The following is a 27,128-nucleotide window of genomic DNA, read 5'->3' as shown; positions in this document are numbered from 1 at the left end:
GGCAAGCCCCCTCCCCCTAAAGAAAAAACCCTTAAAAAAAAAAAAAAAAAAAAAAAAGCCTAGAAGTCTTATCTGTTTTTTACTCATAACCCTGTGATGGTGTCTCATCCTCAGAGGAAAAGCCAAGGAGCTTAGCGTGGTCTACAGAGCTCCCCTGTTACCTCTCTGTGCTCTGTCCCTGTCCCCGTCCCTCTCCCTGCTCCGGTCTCACTGGCCTGCTTTCTGTCCCTCACACACACTGGCCACATTCCCAGGCTGTGTCCTTGCTAGTGGTTCTTCCTTCAGCTTGGAAATGCCCTTTCTGTGGTACGTGCTTGACTAACCTTCCTACTTTTTTCAGACCTTTGTTCATAGCTCTCCTCTAAGTCTTAATAAGACTTTCTTTCTTCCTTCCTTCCTTCCTTTCTTCCTTCCTTCCTTCCTTCCTTCTTCTTGCTATAGGATGCATGCACTCACAGGAGAGAGACAATGATGTATGCACATGTACTTCGTCCCCTGGGAATCAGATGCATGCTGCAATCCCTTCTCCATTCACCTACTAGGATTTTGGGCATGTATGCACATGTACTTAGTGTGATTTTCAAGACTCCAAGTCTAGGACTCAAACCGTGGTTGGCTATGTGGGAATCCAGCACCTTACCCACCATGCCACCATCTGGCTCCCCAATTACCCTGTTTAAAACTGCACCCTTCAGGGGTGGACCTGACAGCTTGCTTTCTCACTTTCCCTCTTTTCCTGTCTCTCACTGTCCCTTGCTGGTCAAATTAAATCGAAATAAATAGAGTTAAATAAAAAAATAAGTCTTTAAAAAAAGAAAAAGAAACTGCACCCTTCCTACCTCGTCTACCACTAACCTCCACTCCTGCTATAGTTTTTTCCTCCACAGCTCTTAGGACTTTCTAATTACTGTAGTCTTATTTACTTATTGTGTTATTGCTTATTGTTTATTTCCATCTGCTGTTCCATTATAGCAAAGATATTTGTTGTCATTCACTTATGTACACCATGTACCTGGAATGGTGTCTGGCACATAGTACCTTTTTAATAAACATGTCGATTTCAATTCTTTCTTCCTTTCCTTCTCTTCCTTTTTCTTTCTCTCTTTTTGGTATGAGAGCATATATAGGAGGGAGAGGGCATGGTAGAGAAAAAGAGACAGGTATTTGACAGTGTCTTGCTGTATTATAGTCCCCCAGGGTCCCGTTAGCTAGGCCCACAGGCATGGCACTGCCTGTTTAAGCCGGGCCGGGAACCACAGCTGGGCCCCCACGTGGCCTCAGCCATTGTCTAGCGGTGCTCTGTTGCCTGCGCCGCTGCAGCTGGCTCTGAGTACTCGTGTCATTCGTAAGTGCGGTCGGTTACCAAGCCTTGTGTGTCCTCCTGGGTAGCTTTGAGATCGTTCCACACCCCATTGCTGCCCCACCACCTGTCCTGCGGTGCTGTCTGCTACGTTTCATTTGCTGCTGTTAAATTTGTTATGACTGTCTGTTATGTTTCATTTGCTCTCTCGCAGTTGTCTCCTAGTTAGGGTATCTGCAGTCACTGAAATTTGTTCTTTACAGTACATCTAGAGTAATTTTCTTTAAAAAATAGGGTCTTTCGGGCCAACAGGTAGCCTGGAGGTTAAGGGGCTGGATCCCACATAGTCGACTGTGGAGTTTGAGTCCCAAACGTGATGGCTCGGAGAATCACACTGGGTATATGTGTGTGCCTCAAATCCTAAAGAGACTGGAAGAGGAGGAATTTTTCACTTTCTCTTTCTCTCTGTCTGGTGAGTGCACACACCCTATAGCAAAAAAAAAAAAAAAAAAATGAAGAAGAAGAAGAAGAAGAAGAAGAAGAAAATGAGACGACCTTTCTGTGTCGCAGTGCTTTTGCCTCAGCGTCCTCAGTAGCTGGGACTATGAACGTGGTATATGCCATTGCTCCTGGCTTTTAGGGTAGCCTAGGCATTGAACCTGGCATCCCGTATGGCCTCAGTCAGCTGAGTAGCAGCCTTTACTGGTACGTGCCATTTGCAGCTGGGCTTAGAGTAATTTTTCAAAACAGAAATCTGATTATGTGTCTTGCTTTAATAAAAGACTTTAATTTTTTTTTTTTTTTGGAGAGGTTTTTGCTATAGGGCGTGTGCGCTCGCCAGACAGACAAAGAGAGACAGAAAGACAGAAAGCGAGAAATCACCCCCCCAGAGGGGATGGTCACACTGCAATCCCTCCTCCTCCATTCTCCTCCCGGGATCTTGGGTACGCACACACACGCGCCCGGCGTGAGTTTTAAGCCACCGGGTCCGGGACGCGAACCGCGGTCAACTACGTGGGAGTCCAGCGACATAGCCATTACGCTAACTGCTGGTTCCCTAAAAGACTTTAATTTTCTTCAAATTACTTTTAGGATAGAGATGCAGCCTGTAAGGTCCAGCATGGTCTGGTGACACCCTTCCTTCTCTCTAGGTTTTTGTTTTAGTTTTGTTCTAGGGTGAGTGTACTCATCAGAGACAGAGAGTGAGAAATCACCCCCCCCAGGGGATCACTACACCATGATCCCTTCTCTTCCATTCTCCTCTTGGGATTTTGGACATGCACACACATATGCCCAGTGTGATTTTCAAGCTGCCAGGTCTGGGATTCGAACTGCAGTTGGCCACATGGGATCTGGCTTTCAGTGCATAGTGCTTAACCACTCTACCACACGATGGCCCCTTTGGCTGCATCTTGTACCTTCTTATCCTTTGCTCTTCCTTCCCTAGCCGCTCAGACCTTTTTCCTTTCTTCTGGACTAGTCTTGCATCTTCCTACTGTGGAACCTTTGCATGTGCTGTTTCCTTTACTTAGAATAATTCTGTCTCATCGGGTCTAGTAAATTCCTCATTTTTCAGATCTCAGTGCCTTATCTAGTCTCCCAGACAGAGTCAGAGCTTCCTATTAAAGTGTCTTATTTATCCGTATACCTCTCCTCAGAGCCCTTGACAGTTGCCATTTTCCCTGTGTTTGATTATGGTAAGTAGGATGTTTCTCTCCCCATCGAAACTGTCATTACCCTGAGGATCAACGCCACTGGATCTCCTGTACATTTTTCAGTTTATTAATTTTTTGAGAGAGAGAAAGAGACACACACCTTCAATAGGACTCTCATGTCATGATCCAACCCATCTCAGCCGTTTCAGGTCCCGGGCACACATGTGTGTCTAGTGTGCAGGGGGAGGTGCCCCGGACACGGTCCTAGGACCTTCTCACGTGGGGGCCACCTTCTGGCCGCTATTTGTGAGACATAGTTCTGCTAGTTTGTAGGATACAGTAGCACCCATATATAAATTTCTTCATGTCACATACATCATTGAGTTTTATTAAAATACAAACTAATTTAGCTTCAAATTTGTTCGAATGAATATACTCACATTATAAAATATGGATTTGCTCTATAGATTCTGGGTGTCATTAGTGTCTGCAGGATTTGCCTGTGTTTAATGTTTGCCTTCTAGAAATAAATGAAGTCTTCTTTGCACCTAAGTTCAAAGTGATATAGTACATTTGATGTTAGCTGAAAGGCCAAGAAGTAGTAAATTGAAATTATTATAGTTCCCAGGCAGCACTATCATAGTTGCAGTTTTTATATAATTATTTAATATGGCTGCTTCGAAGAGAAGTTCGAGGGAAATTATTTGAATCCCTCCTGGGTTTCTTGTGGCCTTTGGTCCTCTCTGTTCGATAAGTCAGTAAGCATGTATTATTTTCATTTATGGACCAGTTGCCGTGTTTGATCACTGCTGTATGTTCATATGATAACTGAGTTACACGACGTGAGTGTATATGAGTTTCCATGATACGTGTGATATGAAATGGAAGGGCACAGATTCTGCCTTCCAGAATTTATAATCAAAAGTACCACCATTATATTTAACATAAAAGATATCTTTAAATAAGGTAAAATCCCCTTTGGTACAAATGTCAATGTCTTCAATTGCAAATATATAATTTTTTCTGATACTTTATATTCACAATTTGGTATGGAATTAGGTAAGAGAATTTAGTAGGCTTTTTTTTTTCTTTTGCTATAGGGCATGAGAGCTTACAACACAAAGGGAAAGTGAGAAATCACCCCACAGCCCCCTGGGGAGATGTGGCCCTGCCACTTTTCATCTGTTCTTCTCTCAGGACTTTGGCCACACGTGGACACATGCCCAGTGTGTTTTTCAAGCCGCCAGATCCAGGACTTGAAATGCAGTTGGCCATGTGGGATATATCTGTTTTTGTTTTTGTTTTTCTTCTGAGAGACATTTTTGCTATAGGGCATGTGTGCTCACCAGACAGAGAGAGAGAGACAGAAAGCGAGGAAATCACCCCCTGGGGAGATGGCCATGCAGCAGTCCCTTCTCCATTCTGTTCTCGAGATCTTGGGCACACATACACACACGCCTGGCGTGAGTTTTAAGCCACTGGGTCCAGGACTCAAACTGGTTTGGTCCCCTTGTGGGATACAGCTGTTTTAACCACCATGCCACCTGACTATCCGAGGAAATTCGTAGGCTGTTTGAAGAAAATGGAAGACATAAATAGGTATGAATCAGAATCAAAGATTTCTTTTCTTGTGATCTGATCTTTGACATTCTTTACAGAGTATCGGTATTATTCTAAAAGCAATCCTAGGGGCCAGCAAGTGGTGTGGTGGTTAAGGTGCTAGAATTCCCACATGGCTGACCATAGTTCGAGTCCCGGACCTGGCGGCTTTCTTTCTCTCTCTCTCTCTCTCTCTCTCTCGGTCTTTCTCTGGCAAAACTCATGTGAAAATAATGATAATAATAATAAATAATGTTAAATAAAATAATTTAAAAAAAGAAAAAGCAATCCTATTGGATGGGGTCTTTGACAAAAAATAAACTTTCTTTAAAGTAGCAAGTTCGTTTATGCATGCAGTCTCGGGGCTTGTAGGTATGCTCCAAAAATGGTAATTCTCCTTTCGTTGTGTTACTGTCAAAATACAAATAATGAGGGACCAGCAGTTAGCATAATGGCTATGTCGCTGGACTCCCATGTAGTCGACTGCGGTTCAAGTCCCAGACCCAGTAGCTTAAAACTCACGCCGTGTGCGTGTATGCCCAAGATCCCAAGAGGAGAATGGAGGAGAAGGGATTGCGGCGTGGCCATCCCCCCTGGGGGGTGATTTTTCACTCTCTGTCTCTCTGTCTCTCTCTGTCTGTCTGGTGAGCGCACATGCCCTGTGGCAAAAAAAAAAAAAAAAACAAATAATGAAATACTCCAGTAATTGAGAGCGAAATATACATACACACACCCACGTAACTTGATTCCTGTAACAAAATTGTGTGTCCGAGCATTCATTGAGTATAAATCATTGCAGAGGACGAGGTAGTTGTGTTATTTACAACATCATTTTTGTTTGAAACAGGCTAAAGATTATAAAATAATTTATAAACAAGCTGACAGAATTCTGGAATTCAGAAGTTAGCAATACCAGGTCATGGACAGAAATGTTTCTTAGTAGACACCTTTTATTTTTGTCAACTCTCACATTTCCACTTCTTGTATGGGGTGAAATTCTGGTGAATAAATATCAGTGTACAAGGATTTCTTCACAACCTACTGAAATTTGAAAAACATTAGATTATCTCATTCCTGGAAAAAATATATGTAGTCACAACCCAGTGTGCTACAATTCAGGTTGATGTTTATAGTACTATCTTATGTTTCTCTTCTCTAGCCTTCTTTTTTATTTTAATTTTATTTTTTGCCCTTGTTTTTTATACAGTCATGGTTAAATGCTAAGTAGTTGTGGTATAGATCTTCTGGGTAGGAGAGAAATATTTTGATTTCTTTTGTAAGTAAAAAGAGTAAAACATTCAATATTTTTGTCCACTTTGTCTTTTAAAATGTTATTTATTTCTGTAACATCTTGTGGAATTTGCCTTAATTTTAACCTTTTTTTTTTTTTTTTTTGAGAGATTTTCGCTATAGGGCGCGTGCACTTGCCAGACAGACAGAGAGAGACATAGAGACAGAAAGCGAGAAATCACCCCCCAGGGGGGATGGTCACGCCACAATCCCTTCTCCTCCATTCTCCTCTCAGGATCTTGGGCACGCACGCACACGCACCCGGCGTGAGTTTTAAGCCACCGGGTCCGGGACGCGAACCGCGGTCAACTACGTGGCAGTCCAGCGACATAGCCATTACGCTAACTGCTGGTTCCCAATTTTAACCTTTTTTTAAAAATATATATTTATTTATTTATTTTAATTTGACCAGAAAGGGACAAAGTGAGTGAAACAGAGAGAAAAAGAGAGAGGGAAAGTGAGAAAGCAAGCTGCCAGGTCCAGGACTCAAACCGCGGTTGGCCCTGTGAGAGTCCAGGTCCCTTAACCACCATGCCATCTGCCAGTCCCCCTTTAATTTCCTTTTATGAGTGTATACTAGTAGTTTCTTTCTAAATTTTTTTTTCCCTATATGGTACTTTATTTATTTTTTCCTCTGTCGCATGTTGGTACTTTATTTTTTTACTTACTTGGAGTAATTCACAATATCTTCAAAAAGTTCATGGAAGAAATGCATATGATTTTAAAAAGTATGGATTTCAAAAATTTTTGCACTAAAATTGATTCATACATTATTTTCCAAAAAGACTCCACCAAAGTTTGTATTTTTTGTAATTGCGAGAGGCCATGTACGCTTGCCAAAGAAAGACAGAGAAAGTGTGAGGACGCACCTGCCTATGAGGAGTGACCACGCTACAGCGCCTTCTCCTTCACCTCTGCACCTGGTCAGGACCCTGGTGCACATGCACGTGTGCCAGTGTGGGACTCAGACCGCAGCTGACCATGTGCAATCCGGCTTCCTTGACTACTGGACTTTGGGGCCGAATCCTTTGGTTAGCACTTTAAATTTCATTTGCTATGTTGGGGTCAAACTGAAGTATACAGAAATACCTCATATTTCCCAATAATGTATATTTAATACATGCTCAGATAAACAGTTTTGCTAGAAAAATCAAGTTATGGGGACCAGCATTTGGCGTAATGGCTATGTCGCTGGACTCTCGTTTAGTTGACCGCAGTTCGAGTCCCGGATCCGGTGGCTTAAACCTACGCTGGGCACGTGTGCGTGCGTGCCTGAGATCCCGAGAGGAGAACGGAGGAGAAGGGATTGCGGCGCGGCCATCCCCCCTGGGGTGGTGATTGATTTCTTGGTCTCTTTTCTCTCTGTCTCTCTCTTTCTGGTGAACACACACGCCCTATAGCAAAAACCTCTCCATAAAAAAAAGAAAAAGAAAAACCAAGTTTTATATATATATATGTTTGTATGTATTATATATATAATACACACACACACACACACATACACACACACATATATATACTTTAGTTTTTCTCATTTACTGAAATAGTCTGTTCAATAAAGCAGTAATACCAGTTTTGCTTTTAGAATTCAGGCAGAGCCCGCAAGCGGCATGGAGGCTATGTGGCTAGATTCCACATGGCCGACTGCATGGTTCCAGTCCAGCTTGTAAAACATGGCAGGCATGTGTGCATGTGTACCCAAAATTCTGCGAGGAGAGTGGAGGAGAGGGGATTATGGCATGGCCATCCCCTTTGGGGGGATGATTTCTCACTTTCACACTCTGTCTCAATCTCTCTCCAGTGAGCACAAATGCCCTGTAGCAAACTTAAAAAAATAAAGAAAAAGCTAGAACTCAAGCAATAAACTTAATGTGCAAAGGAAAAGAGGCCTATGTACTGATTCTCTTTAATGCAGCTTTTAGAAAGAACGCCTGCACAGTATAGCTTTTTATTAGTGTGCTAAGACAGAATGCGGAACAGATCTTGGAAATAAGGTGTGTGAGGGTAGCTTTCGACATATCCCTATCCATTCACAGATGGTTAAAATAGTAAGTGTAGGGCCAGTCCACGTGTGGTGGGTAGGGCAGCTGGATCCTGTATGGCCACTTACGTGCTTTGATGGTCCAGTGGCTTTAGAAACACTCCAGGCACCTGTGCATGTGTGCCCCTAAAGTCCCAGAAGGAGCGCAAAATAGAGAAGTGATTGTGATGTGACCATTCCCATGGGGGTTCCTTTCTCACTGTCTTTTTCTTTCTCTCTGGAGAATACATGTGCCCTCTGACAATTTTTAAAAAAATACATAAAAATGGGGCCAGCAGGTGGCATGGTGGTTAAGGGCACTGGACTCCCACATGGCCGACTACAGTTCAGGTCCCAGACCTGGCGGCTTGCTTTCTCACTTCCCCTCTCTCTCTCTCTCTCTCTCTCTCTTTCTCTGTCTCTCTGGCAGGCATGCATGCCCTATAGCAAATTAAAAAGTAATAATGATAAGTAATGTTAAATGAAGAATTCTAAAAATAAATAAGTAACAAAACACTAACTTTGAAAAAAATACATACAAGTAAAAGTAATAAATATGAAGTGTAACTATTGGGTTGTTGAAAAAGTCATGGTGCATTTTTGCATGGAATAAAATACGTCATGACTTTTCCAGCCATCCAGTATATGTATGCAGTTCAGTTTTAAAAGCTTACTATTACCTTCGCGTACGTATGTCTGTGGGGCCACTTCACTGTAGCTTCACTGCTGGTTCCCAAGAATCAAATTTTTAAGCTGTCTAGAATAGTGCCTGTTCCCTAGGCAGCTGGTAACTGAATGAATTCCTACCCTCTACAGTAAATAAAAGAATGAAACTACAATTAACCAGAGTTCCCTGAGAGAGAATTTGAAAATTGCCCTTTGATGGACGATTATCCTCACTTGATGGTCTGAAAATCAGCCCAATTTTGATGATTATTATGTCTTGATAAGAGTTCTTGGGATCCAGCAGTTAGAGTAATGGCTATGTCGTTGGACTCCCACATAGTCAACTGTGATTCGCGTCCTGGACCCGGTGGCTTAAAACTCACGCCGGGCGCGTGTGCGTGTGTGCCCAAGATCCCGAGAGGAGAATGGAGGAGAAGGGATTGCAGCGTGACCATCCCCCCTGGGGGGTGATTTCTTGCTTTCTGTCTCTATGTCTCTCTCTGTCTGTCTGGCGAGCGCACGCGCCCTATAGCGAAAACCTCTCAAAAAAAAAAAAAGTTCTTTATAAATATTTGACTGATGACATGTAGAATTATTGTTTTATTTTCATAATACCGTATTTACCTTTTACCATCAGCAGTCGTGGGAACAGCCAGCTAACTTAATCAGGACCATAAGCAGAAGTCAATGTAACTTTCTTGTAAGCTTCTATCATTTGTTCAACTGTGTTAGCACACCCCCGTTACTTTAATGTATAATTAATTTTTAATGATTTGTTATTGTGTCGTTCACAGTGGAAAAGAAGAAGGAAACAATAACAGAGTCAGCTGGTCGACAACAAAAAAAGAAAATAGGTAAGATGAGATACTAGGTCTTATTGGAAAAAATGAATCTTGGTGACACACCTGAAAGTCGTCAGTCGTGCTAGCTCGCGGCTCTGTAACTGGTCTGTGAAGTGCTTGCACACCTGTCGCACGTGATGCTCAGCCACTTTGTGAGGGAGCGAGGACACGTTCGAGCAGCTGCTCTGTTTTTACTCTTGGCTTTGACATTTGCGTTTTTGTAAAATGACAGTGACAGCTTTTGAACTGGGTTGAGGGTTCTTGGCATTTCTTTCCATATCCAGGAGGATGATTTCCAGGTAAGTCTGAGTTTCTCATGTTTAATGTTCCTTGGCTTCCTCACTGATAATTGAGTAGTGATGGAAATCCACCGAGAGGCAGGACATTTTCTGTCGAGTAACTTGTGTGTATCCTGAGAAATAATGACCACATGTTTATATTTAAGTTGGTCCGTTTCTTCCATGAGCGAGACCGACACAGAAATAGGCGCCCCTCACAGGGCTCGCACGTCGCTGTCCACTTCTGGTCTCGGCTCACCTGACGTGGGCACGTCTGCGCCACCGTGTGTGCTCAGGGAAGTCCCAGGGCGTGACCTGAGACCTTCACGTGTGTTTCCACTTGCATTACCACGGTGCCATAACCTGTTCTGGTTTTGTGTTTTCAGTGCAATTTACTTATTCATTTTGGGAGAGTGTTTTTTACGATAGGACACGTGCACTCGCAGGAGAGACAGAAAGTGAGAAATCACACCCCTTTCCCAGGGGATGGCCATGCTGCCATCCTTTCCTCGTTCGTGGGATTTGGGGCATACATGCACATGCACATGTGAGTTTTGAGTCATTGGGTTTGGAACTACGCTACCTGCTGGCTTCCAGTGTAGTTCAAATGGAAGTAACTGGGGCAGTATAGGTGACCCGGTGGTTAAGGCATTGGACTCCCACATGACTGACCTTAGTTTGAGTCTCAGACCTGGCAGCTTGAAAAATCACACTAGGCATATGTGCTTGCATGGCCAAAATTCCAGGTGGAGACTAGAAGAGAAGGGATTGCGGTGTGCCTATCCCTGGCATGGGCACACCTCTCACTTCCTCTCTCACTGTCTCTCTGTCTCTGTTTATCTCCAGTGAGCACACATACCCTATGGCAAAACCCTAAATAAATAAAGTAATTCTGTATCCAAAAGAGTATTATGAATGATTATATATGATTCCTCCTGCATGAGGCTGCCTGACTCTGAAATCAGGAAAATCTTGTGGCAAAGTTGTGTATTGGCTAGAAGCAAGGTCTGTGTTCTGCATCACTGCTGTTATAGCCCAGGAGAGAAGCCTGTGAGGTGGCACTTGCCCGTGTCCTGCTCTGCTTGAAGCCCTTCAATGTAGTTTAGAAGCAGAAAGCTTTTTACTTTTTTAAGTTTATTTATTCCACGAGAGACAGACAGACATCCAGAATAGGGTCTTCATGCCATGGTCTGTTTTCATTCTCAGCTGGTGTCCCCCTAGTGCACTCTGGGAGATCCTGGGATGCAAACCCAAGACCTTTCCCACTAGGGCCTGGTTGCATTCCAGCTGTACCACTACTTTTCCCCAAGAACAAGCCGTTTTCAAATGGCCTCCTGATTCAGTACCATGGCAAGATACCACTGTACAACTGTGCTGTATGTGTCAGTCACTCCAGGGGCATCACAGACACAGTAGGAAACTATTCCGGAGGGTGTTTTATTTTTTTTCTGTAGGGCCTGTGTGCTCACCAGAGACAGACAGAGATGGAGAGAGGGAGGGATCCAGCTGCCTTAACCTCTACACCATCTACTGGCCCTCACTTCACATGTATTAAAATTCTCATAACAACTGTATGTGGTGGGGAACAGTGTTATCTTCTTCTCATACATGGAAATTGAAGCTCGAGTTAGATAACTTGATCTAGGTCATTCCTTGGTATAATTGGATTAAGTCAGTGCTAAAGAAGGGGTTTAAACCTGGTCAATTATAGTGTTAGAATCTATTTTTTTTTTCTTTACAGAGCATGTGCTTGCCAAAGAGAGACGGACAGAGGAAAAGTGAGAAAGCCTCCGGGGGGTGGCCATGGTGCAGTTCCTCCTCCTCTATTCTCCTTTTGGGATTTTGGACACACATGCACACATGCCCAGCATGTTTGGACAGAGGGAAAGTGAGAAAGCCTCCGGGTGCAGTTCCTCCTCCTCTATTCTCCTTTTGGGATTTTGGACACACATGCACACATGCCCAGCATGTTTTTCAAGTTGCTGGTCTGGGACTCAAACCACAGAGTTGGCCACGTGGGAGCCAATCACCTTAATCTCCACCTTCCCAGCTGGCCCTATGGGTTTTTAACATATATTATCTTTAAAACTTTTGCTAGAGCATATGTATGCTTGCCAAAAATAGAGATACAGAGAAAGGGAAAGTTAGAAAGCACTTCCTGTGGGAGAGGGTCATGCCACAGTCCCTTCTCCATCTCTCCCTTCTTTAGGTATTTTGGGCATGCACACATGCACGCACACACACCTGGCATGTTGTTCTAGCCCCGGGGCCTAGGACTCAGCTGTGCAGTGGGCCATGGGGGAATCCAGCCACCTTAACCGCCAGGCCATGGGCTGGCCCACAATCCATATGGGTAAGCCCTGCAGATTCTGTCATCGGTAGACAGACGCATGTGCAGATGTGTGGAGGAATGCAATAGGAATATGACAGCATGCCTGAGACTGCACAGTGTCAGCACAACAATCAATAGAGGTAGAGGGTTGGAGAGGAGATGCAGCACAGAAGTGGAGGGGAGTGTGGGGGCAGGACGAGCCTGCGCGCAGGGGGTGAATGTCCAAGAAATGGAGGTTTTAGAGATTTCCGTAGGTGCCGTGTCAGTGGTGTGCCAAGGGGTAGAAACCAGCTTGTATAGATTAAGGAGACAGTTCATGGTGAGGGGGAGAAGACGGAGTGGATGGCTTCTTCAGGTACCCTTGCTAGAAAGGGTAGGCGGGGTGTAAATATGGGAGACAGGTTACCCTCTGCCCCTAAACTGACAGCACAGAATATCTGAACTGAAAACGTCTGGAATGCAGCCTTGGATTAGTTGCTCACCGAAAAGGTCTCAGTAGAACTTACAGGAAATAATATTTATGAGGAGTTGCTTGTACAAATCTTATCAGAAGTTACAAGACATAATATTTACGAGGAGTTCCTTGAAAGACAAACAACCTACGCATTCTTTAGATTTGTAAAATTTACTGTTTGATTATCAGAAATCTGTAAGCCTAAGTTGCATTATTTTTAGCTTCATAAAATTGCTGCCGCCGTGTTTGACTGTGATGTTTGCACTGTTCGGTGTTCTGTGGAAATCTCAGCCAGGTACACTTTGTTGTAGTACTACTGTGGAATATTTTTGAGAATATATTCCAGGAAATAAACAATGCTTTTTTGATGAGCAATTGTAGAAACTGTTACCTTAGGGACAGAATGTGCTTGAACTGATTTTATTATTTTCCCCTTTGGCCGCTGATAACTCTGGAGTCAGATTTGCTGTTAATTTCCAGCAACTTTATAGGACCAATGAAATATATTTCTTCTTTTTTTATTGAGAAATTTTTACTACAGGGCACGTGCACTTGCCAGAAAGACAGAGACAGAGAGACAGGAAGTGAGAAATCACCCCCAGGAGGGATGGCCACGCCGCAATCTCTTCTCCTCCATTCTCCTCTCGGGATCTTGGGCACACACACACATGCACTTAGTGTAAGTTTAAGCCACCGGATCTGGGACTCGAACCGCGGTTGACCACATAGGAGTCCAGCGACATAGCCATTGCGCCAATTGCTGGTCCCCAATTAAATATATTTCTATTTATTGATCCTGTCTGCATTTTTGTTGTTATCGTCCCTTACTTTTCCCTAGTTTAGATTGCCTACTTGGGTTTATATTGCTTTATTTACATTTTATTTTTGCCATTAGGCATGGGCCCTTGCTAGGAAGAGACAGGGGGTGGGAGGAGAATGAGAAATCACCCCCTAGGGAGGATGGCCATGCCACAATCCCTTGCCCTCCATTCTCCTCTTGGGATGTTGGGTGTGCACGCACACATGCTGGCCGTGATTCTCAGTCCACTGAGTTCAGGATTTGAACTGCAGGGTCGGCCACGTGGGATCTAGCACCTTAACCAGCATGCCACTTGCTGGCCCCTACTTTGGTCTATTTACAAAAATACATGTAGAGTTTGGGAGAGAGGGACTGCATTGGAAGAAGGGAGTTTTCAGTACCAAGGAAGTGGCCAGCAGTATTCTGTGTTTCAAAAAAGCAGAATGTCATTGATTTCACTAGGTGAAACTCTTTTATAATGATCCTTAATGGAGCCATTAATTTGAAATAGTTGTCTTTTTCTTTCTTTTTTTTTTTTTTAAGCAAACCCTGGCAAGTTTTATTAAAGAAAATTGTTGCGTGGTTTCCTAGTCACCAACCTGTTTCGGCATGCTGTCTAAAATGCTGTCGGAACTGCCTGGGCCAATGACGGCTGGTGTGCGTGCTCTGTCGTGTTCCCCGTGCTGTGCCCACGTCAGTGTGGTGTGTACTGTAGTGATGGACACCGCTCTTGGCCAGCATGGCAGAGTGCTCTATTTCCGATTCCCTCAGTTGTCAAAGATGATCAGTTTTGCTTTGCCTTGTCTGATCATCTTCTGAATCTGCTTATACTCCAGCTCGTACTTTCTGTGTGTGTGTGTGTGTGTGTGTGTGTGTGGGCGCGCGCCAGAGAGTGCGTGCATTTGCCTGAGAGAGAGATCATCCTCCAGGGGCTGGTCACACTGCAGTCCTCTCTCTCATTCTCTCAGGACATGCACCCAGCATGTGTCCCAAGCTTCCAGGTCCGGGACTCAACTGCTCAGTTGGCCACGTGGGATCTTGCACCGTATCCTTCACGCCACCTGCTGGCCCTCCACTCTTCATAGTAAGTTGGAACCTGGAGTAAATCCACTTCAGCAGTTTTTTCCCTGTGTCTCTGTGGCTACCATTTTCATACGAGAGAGTCTCTAACCAAGAGCAGCTGCCCCTAGGGTCAGGAAGCAGGAAGGGCCTCTCACTTATTTTTTTTTTTTTTGGAGAGGTTTTTGCTATAGGGCGCATGCGCTCGCCAGACAGACAGAGAGAGACAGAGAGACAGAAAGCGAGAAATCACCCCCTGGGGGAATGGCCACACTACAGTCCCTTCTCCTCCAATCTCCTCTCAGGATCTTGGGCACTCACGCACACGTGCCCGGGATGCAAACCGCGGTCGACTACGTGGGAGTCCAGCGACATAGCCATTACGCTAACTGCTGGTCCCTCACATTTTTTTTTCTTAAAGAATGATTTTATTTTAACTTTATTTATTATTATTATCATTATTCCAGTTTGATCAGAGAGAGACAAAGAGAGAGAGAGAGAGAGAGAGGAAGTGAGAAAGCAAGCCACCAGGTCCGAGACTTGAACCATGGTCGGTCATGTGGGAGTCCAGTGCCCTTAACCACCATGCCACTTGCCGGCCCCCCTCCCTTTTTTTTATTTTAAGAGAGATTTTTGCTATAGGCTGTGTGTGCTCTCCAGAGAGAGAGAGAGACAGAGAGAGATAGCACACGGGAAATCACCCTCCGGAGAAGATGACCACGCCACAATCCCTCGCCTTCCATTCTCCTCTCAGATTTTAGGCACGCACACACACGTGCTCTACGTGAGTTTTAAGCTCCCAGGTCCGGGACTCAAACTGTGGCCGACCATGTGGGAGTCCACCGAGGTAACTGCTGTGCCATCTGGTCCCAGCCTCTCTTTTTCACTGAAGATTTTCATGTTCCCTGTCCTTGTTCTGGCTATTTTACATTTCCCTCTTGTAAAGGAGAGACTATTAATAACTTTTGGCATGTGAGTTTCATTTAATTTTTTGGATACATTCAAGTTACTCAAGTCACGAGGGTTTATTTTAAGGATCTGTGTGATGAGAACTTGGGAAAAGCTGAGCTCCTGGTTACAGGGATGGCAGGGGCTGTGTACAGGCAGTTCTGTGAAGTGCTGCAAACCCTAGTGAAAAGCGGGTGCTGGGTATTAAGGCTCTGCTATTGATATATTCCTTGTCCAGTATTCTTTTCTTTTTTTCCTTTTTTTTTTTTTGGAGAGATTTTTTGCTATAGAGCGTGTACGCTCACCAGAAAGAGACAGAGAGACAAAAAGCAAGAAATCAGCCCCCAGGGGGGATGGCCATGCCGCAATCCCTTCTCCTCCATTCTCCTCTCAGGATCTTGGGCACGCATGCACACGCGCCCAGCGTGAGTTTAAGGCACCGGGTCCGGGACTTGAACTGCGGTCAACTACGTGGGAGTCCAGCGACTAGACATTACACCAACTGCTGGTTCCTCCAGTATTCAACTTCTGTACTTTCCCTGTAGTCTTCTTCTGCTATTTAACTTTTGCCTTTACCTAACATTGGCTGTGTCCTGGTTTCTTTCTGTCCCAGAATTTTCATAGAGCTCTATATAGACTGCATATATCAGTAGTTCTTGAGATGTTTGTTAAAAATGAACAATTCCAAGTCTTATCCCAAGACTTGACTGAATCAGAATCTCGGTATGAGACTTGTTATGAGCTGCCCAGATAATTTTTTTCCCCAAGGTTACTTATTTCCTTCGAGAAAGAACATGTGAGAGTGTGCAGCAGTCCCCCACCGTGATCAGCCTTCCCAGCCAGCCAGGCTGTGGGTGCGCACCAGTGTGGACAGACCCTGGGGACTGCACCTGCTGTCTTCCACCTGGATCCAGGTTACTTGAGCAGCGCATTGCTGCAGCGCCACCAAGCTGGCCCGCATCATTTTTTATGAGTTGGGAGGGGAAACAGGTGAAAGAGAAGGTGGGTACTGGGGGAGGTGGGATGTGAGTGTCTGAGGTACAGTTAACTGAGCCGGGAGTGGAGAGATGGGGTTAGCGGGGCGAGGGGAGGTGTGTACAGCTGCTGTGGCTGTGTGGGGTATTGATAAGATTGTTCACAGCTCGGGGGTGTAACATCTCACTGGACCAGATTTGTTCTTTACCGAATGAGCATGCTGTCAGTTTCTGACTCTTAGCTAGGACTTTTAATGATCAGTTCCTTGTTTTCCTAGCTGTGCATTCTGTGAGTTCTAAAGCTTTGTCTTACGCTACGTGAGGCAGCATGTCACTCCTGTCGCCTACACAGAGCACTGATTTCAGAAAGCCTTTGCATGTGTAGCATAGCCCTGTTAAACATCTCAGTGTGTGATCTATTTTCCCGCTATTCCATTTTTTGCCCTTTTTCTTTACCGAGGGATCCTTTTGTCAGCTTTACCTTTTTACATACTGTCTGTGTCAACCTTACCTTTTTACACACTACCTGTTTTGTGTTGTTGCATTGGAAACGGCTGCCAGTAAGAAGTGTAGTCACTGGAGCACACAGTGTACAGTTTTTAGGTGGCCGCAGACATGCCCACACGTACGTGCCCGTGCTGGGGTTCGTCTTTGCTGGGCTCACTGCTGAGCTGCAGCGGCGTCTAGTGCCTGCTGTGAGTCTTCCGAGCTGCGCAGAGGTGGAGGCACACCTTAAGAAACTTGGCTCTCTTTCGCATCCTCCAAAACCGAGTGCACTTGGGCTTTTATTTCTCAATTATTTATTTATTTATTTATTTATTTTGGAGAGGTTTTTGATATAGGGCGCGTGCGCTTGCCAGACAGACAGAGAGAGACATAGAGACAGAAAGCGAGAAATCACCCCCCAGGGGGGATGGTCACGCCGCAATCCCTTCTCCTCCATTCTCCTCTTGGGATCTTGGGCACGCACGCACATGCGCCCGGCATGAGTTTTAAGCCACTGGGTCCGGGACGCGAACCGCGGTGGACTACGTGGGAGTCCAGCCACATAGCCATTACGCTAACTGCTGGTTCTCTTATTTCTCAGTTATTTAAAACCAACCAGACCTTTGTTTGTACATGGTAGGCATTTTATAAAAAACCATGTACAGTAGTGTTGGTATGTACAAAACCTTGCTGCTGTGTACTTCTGGGTTTTTTTTGAACAGCTTTTTGTTATGGGGCATGTGCACTCACCAGGAAGACAGAGACAGAGAGACAGGAAGTGAGAAATCACCCCCCAGGGGGATGGCCACACCTCAATCCCTTCTCCATTCTCCTCTCGGGATCTTGGGCATGCACGCACGAGTGCCTGGCGTGAGTTTAAGCCACCGGATCCGACACTCGAACCGCGGTCGACTACATGGGAGTCCAGCGACATAGCCATTACACCAACTGCTGGTCCTGCTGTATATTTTTTTAATTTTTAATTTTTAGTTTTTCCTATAGGGTGAGTGTGCTTGCCAGAGAGAGATGGGGCAGGGAGGTTGGTTGAGAAATCACCCCCCCCCTGCCCCCCAGCGGGGATGGCCGAGCCACAATCCCCTCTCCATTTTCTTCTCAGGATTTTGGACACGTCCATATACAGCCCTGATGATTCAAGCTGCGGGGTCCAGGATTCAGACTGCATAGTTGGCCACGTGGGGCCCAGTGTCAACCCTCACACCACCCAGTGGCCCTGCTGCTCATCCTCAAGTCATGCATATACGCACCCTGTCTTGACCATACCTCCTGTTACGGCTCCTGTCTGGACGTATTTGGGAGACAGAGTCGTAAAGCTGTCCTGGGACTTTAGCCTGCTTTCAGCCTTCTAGGCTTTCTGTGGCTTCCCCGCCTCTTCAGGCCACCAGCATTATAACAAGGGACCACTCTCCTAGAAAGGACGCCGATTACTTTGGAAGCGTACTGAGCAGGTCCTGCAGTACGGAGCACCGGGCCAGTTACGGTGGCCCCCGGTGGTCCCCATGCCAGTGTCCATGATTGTAACCATGTATGGACCCTGGCCCAGCCCGGGCACAGTCAGGAGCAAACTCAGCCGCAGAGCCAGAGGCCCCGTGGCTGACAGCGGGTTCCAGTTCCCTGTTTGGCCTGAGAACAGTGTGTGTCCCCAAGACCCTGACGAGCCGGAGGGCTGGAGAAAGGGGGTCATGCACACAAGACCCTGCTAAGGGTGTGTTTACTTTCTCTTTCACATGCACACACTATCATAAACACACTTTAAAAAAGATATAGTGAGCGTGAGGATGGTGATGTGCTTGGAATATTCTGGGAGCATAGAGAAAGGACTCTGGGAGCCAGCAGGAGGTGTAGTGGATAAGGTGTTGGATTCCCACGTGGCTGAACAGAGTTTGAGTCCCAGACTTGGTGGCTTGAAAATCATACTGGGCGCGTGTACGTGTGTGCGCAAAACCCTGAGAGGAGAACGGAGACGAGACTGCAGCATGGCTGTCCTCCTGCAGGTGATTTCTCACTTTCCCTCTCTCTGTCTGTGTGCCTCTCCTGCGAGCGCACGTGCCCTATAGCAAAAACCTTCAAAGAAATAAAGGACTTCTAACTCAGCGTCCATGTAGAGGAGCCTCTAGCTACCTGTGGCTGTTTAAATTTAAATTTGAAACTAAAGTTAAAGAGACAGTCCCTTATTCACACAGGTGACGTTCCAGGTGCTCCATGGCTGCACGCAGCTAGTGACTACGTGAGAGCAGTGTACAGAGTGTTTTCCTTACTGTAGATGTCATGCAGGGTGATATCGGATAGGGATCTGAGACGTTGAGAGGGGGTGACTGAAAGCTTACTCATTGAGCACTGACTGGCTAGAGTGGGTCAGGTAGAAACGGGACAGGTGGAGAGAGAGTGCACTTGGAGATGAGGCGGGAGAGGCGGACGGCTCAGGTGGAGGACTTGCACGTGGCCCCATAGCACGGGCTCAGCTCCGAGACACCAGGCTGGACGTAACTGTGATCAGCCTTCTCTTTCAGGTAGATCCAGCAGGCAGCCCTGTGGAAGAGGGGTTTGAGGGGAACAAGTTTGGGGGCAGGAAACTTGAAAAGATAAGGAAGAGGGGTACCAGCAGGTGGTGTGGTGGTTAAGGCTTTGGACTCCCACATGGCCAACTGTAGTTCGAGTCCTGGACCTGCCAGCTTGCTTTCTCACTTTTCCTTTTTCTCTCTCTCTGTGTCTCTCTCTGGTTAGCACACATGCCCTATAGCAAATCAAACAATAATAATAAAATAATAAATACATTAATTAAAATAACAAGAGAAGATAGGGAAGAAGTATTAGAAATCTTAATTAAGGGGGCTGGCAGGTGGCATGGTGGTTAAAGGTACGGGATTCCCACATGGTGGACCATGGTCCTAGTCCTGGACCTGGCATCTTGCTTTATTGCTTTCACTTCTCTCTCGCTATCTATCTCTGGTCCAAAAAAAAAAAAAAAAAGTAACAAATGGAATTCAAGAAATAAATAATTCTTTAAAAAATATTTAACTAAGGAAGTGATAGGTTGGAGGGGAAGGACTCATTTCATAAGTATATATGAAGTATGATTTCTTTATTTAGAGAGTGTTTTTTTGCTATAGGTCTTATGTGCTCACCAGAGAGAACAAAGAGGCAGAAAGCAAGAAATCATTTCCCCGGGGGGATGGCCACACCACAGTCCTTCCCTCCTCTTGGGATCTTGGGCATGCATGCATACTCACCTGGTGCGAGTTTTAAGCTTCTGAGTCTGGGAATTGAACCACGGTTGACAGTGTGGGAGTCCAGCGAAGTAACCATTACACCACGTGCTGTTCCCTATTTTTTTTAAGAGAGATTTTTGCTGTAGGCCGTATGTGCTCACTGGAGAGACAGAGACAGAGAAAGTGAGAAATCACCCCCTGGGGGATGGCCACATGGCAAGCCCTTCTCCATTCTAGTCCTGGGATTTTGGGCATGCACACACACACACCCAGTGTGAGTTTCAAGCCTCCAGGTCCAACACTCAAACCGAAGTCGGCCATGCGGGAGTCCGGTGTCTTAACCACTATGCCACCTGCTGGCCCCTATGTGAAGTATAATTAATAGGACTTACTTGATTGGATGAGAGAGCAGAATGAAGGCTATTCCAGGATTTCCAGCAGATTTTCTAGACCTGTCTTTTCAATATTCAGTGATATTCCCTTTTCCTCTCTAGTAGTTTTGTTCCTGTGTACTTTCCTTTTTTTAAAATTATTTATTTAATTTTATTCATTCATTCGTTTTAATTGGACCAGAGAGAGACATAGAGGAAGAGAGAGAGGGAAAGTGAGAAAGCAAGCCACCAGGTCCAGGACTCGAACCGTGGTCAGCCATGTGGGAGTGTCTAGCACCTTAACCACCACACCACCTGCTGGTCCTCCTGTGTACTTTCTAGTCATCTCTTCTCCCCAGTTTAGAAAAGGCTTACTACGTAGTGAGAGGACTGCTCGGGTAGGAAAGGCCCTTTGTTCACTTTTGTCCACGTACCTTCAGCATCTCTGCCCCTGTCCTCCCAGCATCCTTCAGTCCCGGGAGAACAAACCAGATAGGAACAGTTCAGGGCGAGGGAGCATCTGTTCATCTGCCGTTCACTGTTTAGAGACTGCTCTTCTCCGTAAGTGCTTCTTTTTTTCCCCCACCCAGAAACCAACCACACGTTGGCTGCGTTTGCCCCGCGCTGGTAGGCATGCCGCTCCGGAGCGTGGCTGGCTGTGCGCGCCCCCAGCAGGCTTTCCCTTCCTTGCTGTGGACAGGATTTCCTTTGATCCTCCTCACTGTCCCAAGTCTGAGGCAGTCACTGAACACTCTTGATGCAAACAGTGAGTGGCCCCAACACACAGATGGGGTGGGCGCAGTTTCCACAACAGAAGGCGGGAGCCAGAAGATGCTACGCCTCCTTAGTTGCAGTCCGTCCTGTGGAGCTCAGGACCCACAGTCGCCTTGCTTTGCTTTCGTTTGAATTCCGGAGTGTATTGAAACTACTTGCTCCTGACTTTATTTCATGTTTTAATCAAATGTCTGACCTGATGGAGAATTGGTTTCATACACCTTTGCCTGGTGCACCTTAACGCTCATGTTTTAATCAAATGTCTGACCTGATGGGGAGTTGTTTTCATACACCTTTGCCTGGTGCACCTTAACGTTTCTCGTGTTGATACGGGATGGTTACAGATAAACTGTGATTCTGTATGAAGACCACCACCATGCATTCCACAGCATTCCCCAGTGTGGCGCTGGTTACATTTGGAGTGGTCCAGCACTATTTAAAATGAGAGCGATAGAACTGAACACGAGCTCCACAAAACAGTCATAACACGGAGCCAGAGCCAGCTTCCCCATTAATCCAAGGCTTTCACGCTAACACTTTTCGTTAACTGTCATTTTAAGCTTCAGTAGCAGGATGAGGTTTCTGCTGCCTCTGGGCAAATGAGTTATGATCTAGTCTCAAGTTCCAAAGGACATGCTCCAAGTTTTATTTTCCCCCAGATGAATAAACAGTCTCATGTGTATTATCTCTTGTGTTAGAATAGTGTCATCTTCACTTAAGACTCAAATAATGGTATGAGTCATTCGCTCCCTTGAACACAGACACCCTCTTGCGCGCTGACAGTTTATAAGGGCGCAGCGGCAGCTGTGGGTTCTGGGCTGCTAGCTGTAAGCTCGCCTTTCTGTAGAAAAGAACACTTTCTGGGCCAGCAAGTGACGTGGAGGTTAAGGCAGCTGGGTCCGATGTGGCCTGCTTAATGATTTGAGCCCTCAACCTGATGGAAAAACTCTGGGAACGGGAGTGTGTGTGTCCAGAGCCCTAAGAGGAAGATGGAGAAGGGACTGTAGCGTTGCCACTGGGGGAGGGTATGATTTCTCACTTTCTCTTTCGGTGTCTTCTGGTGAACACATACGCCCTATAGCAAACACTAAAAAGAAAAAAAAAAAAAAAAGAAGAGTAATATTTATTTTGTTCATTCATTTATACTGGTGTCCAGAAAAGTGCTTTGCATACTTGAGGGGTCTTCAGAAAACTCACGGAAAATACATACCGTGAAGAAACTATGCAGGGGGACCAGCAGTTAGCGTAATGGCTATGTCGCTGGACTCCCACGTAGTCGACCACGATTCGCGTCCCAGACCCAGTGGCTTAAAACTCATGCCGGGTGCGTGTGCGTGTGTGCCCAAGATCCCAGGTGGAGAATGGAGAAGGGATTGCGGCGTGACCATCCCCCTCCCTGGGGGGTGATTTCTCGCTTTCTGTCTCTATGTCTCTCTCTGTCTGTCTGGCGAGCGCACACGCCCTATAGTGAAAAACTTCTCCATAAAAAAAAAAGAAACTATGCAGGGGGACCAGCAGACTTAGCGTGATGGCTATGTTGCTGAACTCCCATGTAGCCCACTGCAGTTCGAGTTCAGGACCCAGTGGCTTGAACTCAAGCCTGGCGTGTGTGCATGCTTGCCCAAGATCCTGAGAGGAGAACGGAGGAGAAGGGATTGTGGCGTGGCCATCCCCAGATGGCCCAGATTTCTTGCTTTCTATCTCTCTGTCTTTCTGGTGAGTGCAAGTACCCTATAGCAAAAACCTCTCAAAAAAAAAAAAAACTAGGCAGGGATTTCAATTTCCTTTTTTGCACCAAAATAAATTTGTATTTTAATTTTTAATTTTCCCATGAACTTTTGGCAGTCCCCATGCATGTAGTAGGTCATTATCTTAAGTTTTTGGGGAATGAATTAATCTTGGTAATAAAATACATTATCAGAGAAGACACTTCGTATTGTGCTTACAGAATCTTCGGGGCAGGAGTTAGGACCTCGGTTTCCTGAGCGGGCTTTACCGTAAAGTACCTGCGCAGTCTGACAGATCCCCGTCCCTTGCTGGGCCCCAGTTTGTTATATTGATTAGGCTATACTACCTAAGAACCTAAATTCATCTCATCACCTGGCTTGTAACTTTTAAACTGTGTGTTCTTTTAGAGAAATTTTAAAAGGGGGAAAAAATGTGAGAGAAAGTAATTAAATTTGCGACATGTGACTATAATCATTATGTTACATTTAGGAACAAACTGATTGATACTTAACATTGTTGTGATGTTAAGAGTTTATCTTTTTTTTTGGAGAGATTTTCGCTATAGGCCACGTGCGCTCACCAGACAGAGACAGAGAGACATAGAGACAGAAAGTGAGAAATCACCCTCCGGGGGGATGGTCACGCCGCAATCCCTTCTCCTCCATTCTCTTCTCGGGATCTTGGGCACGCACGCACACGCGCCCGGCGTGAGTTTTAAGCCACCGGGTCCAGGACGTGAACTGCTGTTGACTATGTGGGAGTCCAGCGACATAGCCATTACGCTAACTGCTGGTTCCCAAGAGTTTATCTTAAGGTATAGAGTTAAAACATTTAACACCAGAGGTAATCTTTTTTTTTAAAAAAATTGAATTTACAGCGATGGTAATCTTTTAAAAAGTTCAGCTAAAGATTTATGTTTATTTAAATTGAAACGTTGGTATAAAGTATGTAATACTCCAGGTCTGCAGGGCATCTTAGTAGGTGCCGTTGAGACCGCGTGCTCTTGTGCTCCCCGGGCGTGACAGCTTGTGTGTAACCACTGCGGCATGCCCGGCACTGCGTGCTAACTGTCCCATTCACGATTTTCAGAGAGGCAAGAAGAGAAGCTGAAGAATAACAACCGGGACCTGTCGATGGTAAGAGCTCTAGATGTGATTCATGGAGACCGCGTTTTCACCAAGGAGCTCTGATTTGCAGTAAGCGCATTTCACGGACCATTTCGGAAATGTGCCACTTCGGAAGACTGCACGTCAGGGATGTCCCTGGGCCCCATGAGAGTGGGTGGTACTGCTGCACAGCTCACGTTAACGATGTAGACAGCTTCTCGGGCTGCTGCAGGTGACGGGAGCGTCCAGAGGTGACTGTCAGGCACTGCCTTTTTTCTTTTTGGGGGAGAGATTTTTTGCTATCGGCATGTGCGCTCATCGAAGAGACAGTCAGAGACAGAGAGGAGAAAGTGAGAAATCACCCCACAGGAGGATGGCCACACTGCAGTTCCTTCTTTCAGGATCTTGGCACGCATGCACTTGCTCCTGACAGGAGTTTCATTTTGTTTTGTTTTTTTGAGAGATTTTTGCTAAAGGGCGCATGTGCTCGCCAGAAAGACAGAGAGAGACAGAAAGCGAGAAATCACTCCCCGGGGGGATGGCCATGCCGCAACCCCTTCTCCTCCATGCTCCTCTCGGGATCTTGGGCACGCACGCACATGCGCCTGGCGTGAGTTTTAAGCCACCGGGTCCAGGACTCGAATTGCAGCCGACTACATGGGAGTCCAGCGACATAGCCATTACGCTAACTGCTGGTCCCCCGACGTGAGTTTCACACTCTGGGTCCAGGACTGAACCAGGTTGGCCATGTGGGAGTCTAGCAGTGTAACCATTACACCGTCTGCTGGTCCCAGCGTCGCCTTTTCAAAGCCCATCTGAGCGCTGCTGTTCATCTGAGGTTTTCCCCTCGCTCTCTCGTCTTTTCTTCCCCAGTACTCTTCGCGCTTCCTTCTTGTCTCCCCGCTCCCTGCACCTCTTCCCAGGTCTCCTTCACACAGATCTTGCTTAATTTCCTCTTCAGTTTCTAAGCAGATGGCTCCTTTTCTTTTTTTTCTTTATGTTAATGCTGAATGTTTGGTTGTACAGTGGCTTGTGTAATCCCAGTGTAGGAGTTAGGACATTAGAGCTGGCTTATAAATGTTTTCTTTTGTTCTTTAGGAGACTTTTTGTTCTGAGCATAAGACACATCCGTAAAGTAAGGAAAAGAGGCTTTCCGTTGGCTCGTTCTCTGTAGAGCGTAGGCTTGTTCCTGCGTCTTCCTCAGGCATATGCAGGTGACGCTATGGCTGAGCTGGTTTCCCACACCTGTTTACGTATAGCAGGTCATCCGGGCTGTACAGTAGTCCTCTCTCACTGAGGGACCTTGCTATATATGTTTATCTTACTCAAATACTTCTTAAGATTTTAACTCAGACGTATATGTTTAAAAAAAGAAAACTTTCTTCCCTGTTGACATAATTATTGTTATGTTCACCACGGCAAATTTTAAAGTCACAAAAAGATAAAATTTTGCTTATATACTGTCTATCTAGAGGTAACATCTGCTAATCTTTTTTTTTTTTTTTTAAGAATTTTTTTCCAACTTTATTTATTTATTTATTTCAATTTGACCAGGGGTGAGGGGCAAGTGAGAAGGCAAGCCACCAGGTCTGGGGCTTGAACCACAATCGCCTGCGTGGGAGTCCAGTGCCCTTACCCACTGCACCACCTGCGACCTCCCCCCCCTTTTTTTTAAGAGAGATTTTTGCTATAGGACGCCCGCACTCTCCAGAGAGACAGAGAGCGAGAAGTCACCCCCGAGGGGGAATAGTCATGCCACAATCCCTTCTCTTCCATTCTCCTGGGATTTTGAGCACGCACACATGCCTCGTGTAATTTTCAAGCTGCCAGGCCTGGGACTCAAACCATGGTTCACCATGTGAGAGTTCAGTGCCTTAATCACTACACACCTGCTGGCCCCAACTAAGGAGTGCTTTTTTTTTTAATATTTATTTAATTTTTATTTATTCATTCATTTATTTTAATTTGACCAGAGAGAGATACACACAGAGAGAGAGGGAAAGTGAGAAAGCAAGCCACCAGGTCCGGTACTCGAACCTTGGTCGACCATGTGGGAGTGTCCAGCACCTTAACCACCACGCCACCTGCTGGTCCCCAAGGAGTACTTTTTGAGACTGACAACGAAACCAAAACTTTTAAGCTATGCCTTTTCTTTTAAGCATGAAGTGATTATCTGTTGGTCTGTTTACAGGTGCGAATGAAATCCATGTTTGCAATTGGCTTCTGTTTTACTGCCCTGATGGGAATGTTCAATTCCATGTGAGTATTCTTTGATAGGATTTAGCCTAATATCTATTATCCTGTACTTGGATGTATGCGAGTGTAAACTTTTTGGTGATATTTTATTTGTATGTAATTTCAAAGTTACAGAAAAGTTACAGCAATAATATATCCATTGTTCAGCTTCACGATTGTTAACATTTTGCCATATTTGTTTTCTCTTCCTCTCTCCGTATCATAAATATAATTGTATGCACACTATTTGTGCTTTTTCTTAGTCATTTACAGTATGTCCTAGACCTCATGCCCCTTTAATTCGTAACTACTTCATTGTGTATTTCCTACACAATGACGTTTTCTTTTATTTTTCCTTTAAGGTTTTTGTCATAGGGGGCGCGCGCTCGCCAGAGACAGAGAGAAGGAAAGTGAGAAATCACATCCAGGGAGGATGACATGCTGCAGTCCCTTGTCCTGCATTCTCTTGGGATTTTGGACACGCATAAACATGTGCCCCACATGATTTTCAAGCCACTGTCTGGAACTCAGACCGTAGTCACCCATGTGGGAGTCCAGCACCTTAACTACCATGCCACCTGCTCCCCCCAGAAGAGCATTTTTTATATAACCGTAAAACAACTTTCAAAATCAGGGAATTTAATTTTTATAGGAAAAAATGAACAGAATAGTTTTTTTGTTTGTTTCTTTGTTCCTTTGTTTTTGGGAGGTTTTTGCTATAGGGCGGGTGTGAGAAATCACCCCCCCAGGGGGGATGGCCACGCCGCAATCTCTTCTCCTCTATTCTTCTCTTGGGATCTTGGGCATGCACGCACACGCGCCTAGCATGAGTTTTAAGCCACCGGGTCTGGGACTCAAACCGAGGTCGGCTACATGGGAGTTCAGCGACATAGCCATTATGCTAACTGCTGGTTCCCAACAGAATAGTTTTTTTAACCCTCTTTTTTTTTTTTTTTTTTTTTTTTTTTAGACGCGTTTTTTGTCG

General features: G+C 45.5%; 1 protein-coding gene across 1 annotated transcript in view; it reads left to right on the top strand.

Annotated features, from left to right (window-relative positions):
- The window catches only part of TMCO1 (transmembrane and coiled-coil domains 1), a gene marked incomplete at its 5' end in the record, with an annotated part of 55,288 nt that overhangs the window by 2,929 nt on the left and 25,231 nt on the right, over positions 1-27,128 (top strand). Inside the window, 3 exon segments of the mRNA XM_006142258.2 lie at positions 9,325-9,384; positions 23,892-23,938; positions 26,100-26,167. Coding sequence (XP_006142320.2) covers positions 9,325-9,384; positions 23,892-23,938; positions 26,100-26,167 — 175 coding nt within the window.

The sequence above is a fragment of the Tupaia chinensis genome, unplaced genomic scaffold, assembly GCF_000334495.1.
Source record: "Tupaia chinensis unplaced genomic scaffold, TupChi_1.0 Scaffold000070_1, whole genome shotgun sequence".
Classification (NCBI taxonomy): Eukaryota; Metazoa; Chordata; class Mammalia; order Scandentia; family Tupaiidae; genus Tupaia; species Tupaia belangeri.
Note: the sequence above shows the minus strand (reverse complement) of the source record. Positions and strands in the feature narration are given on the sequence as shown.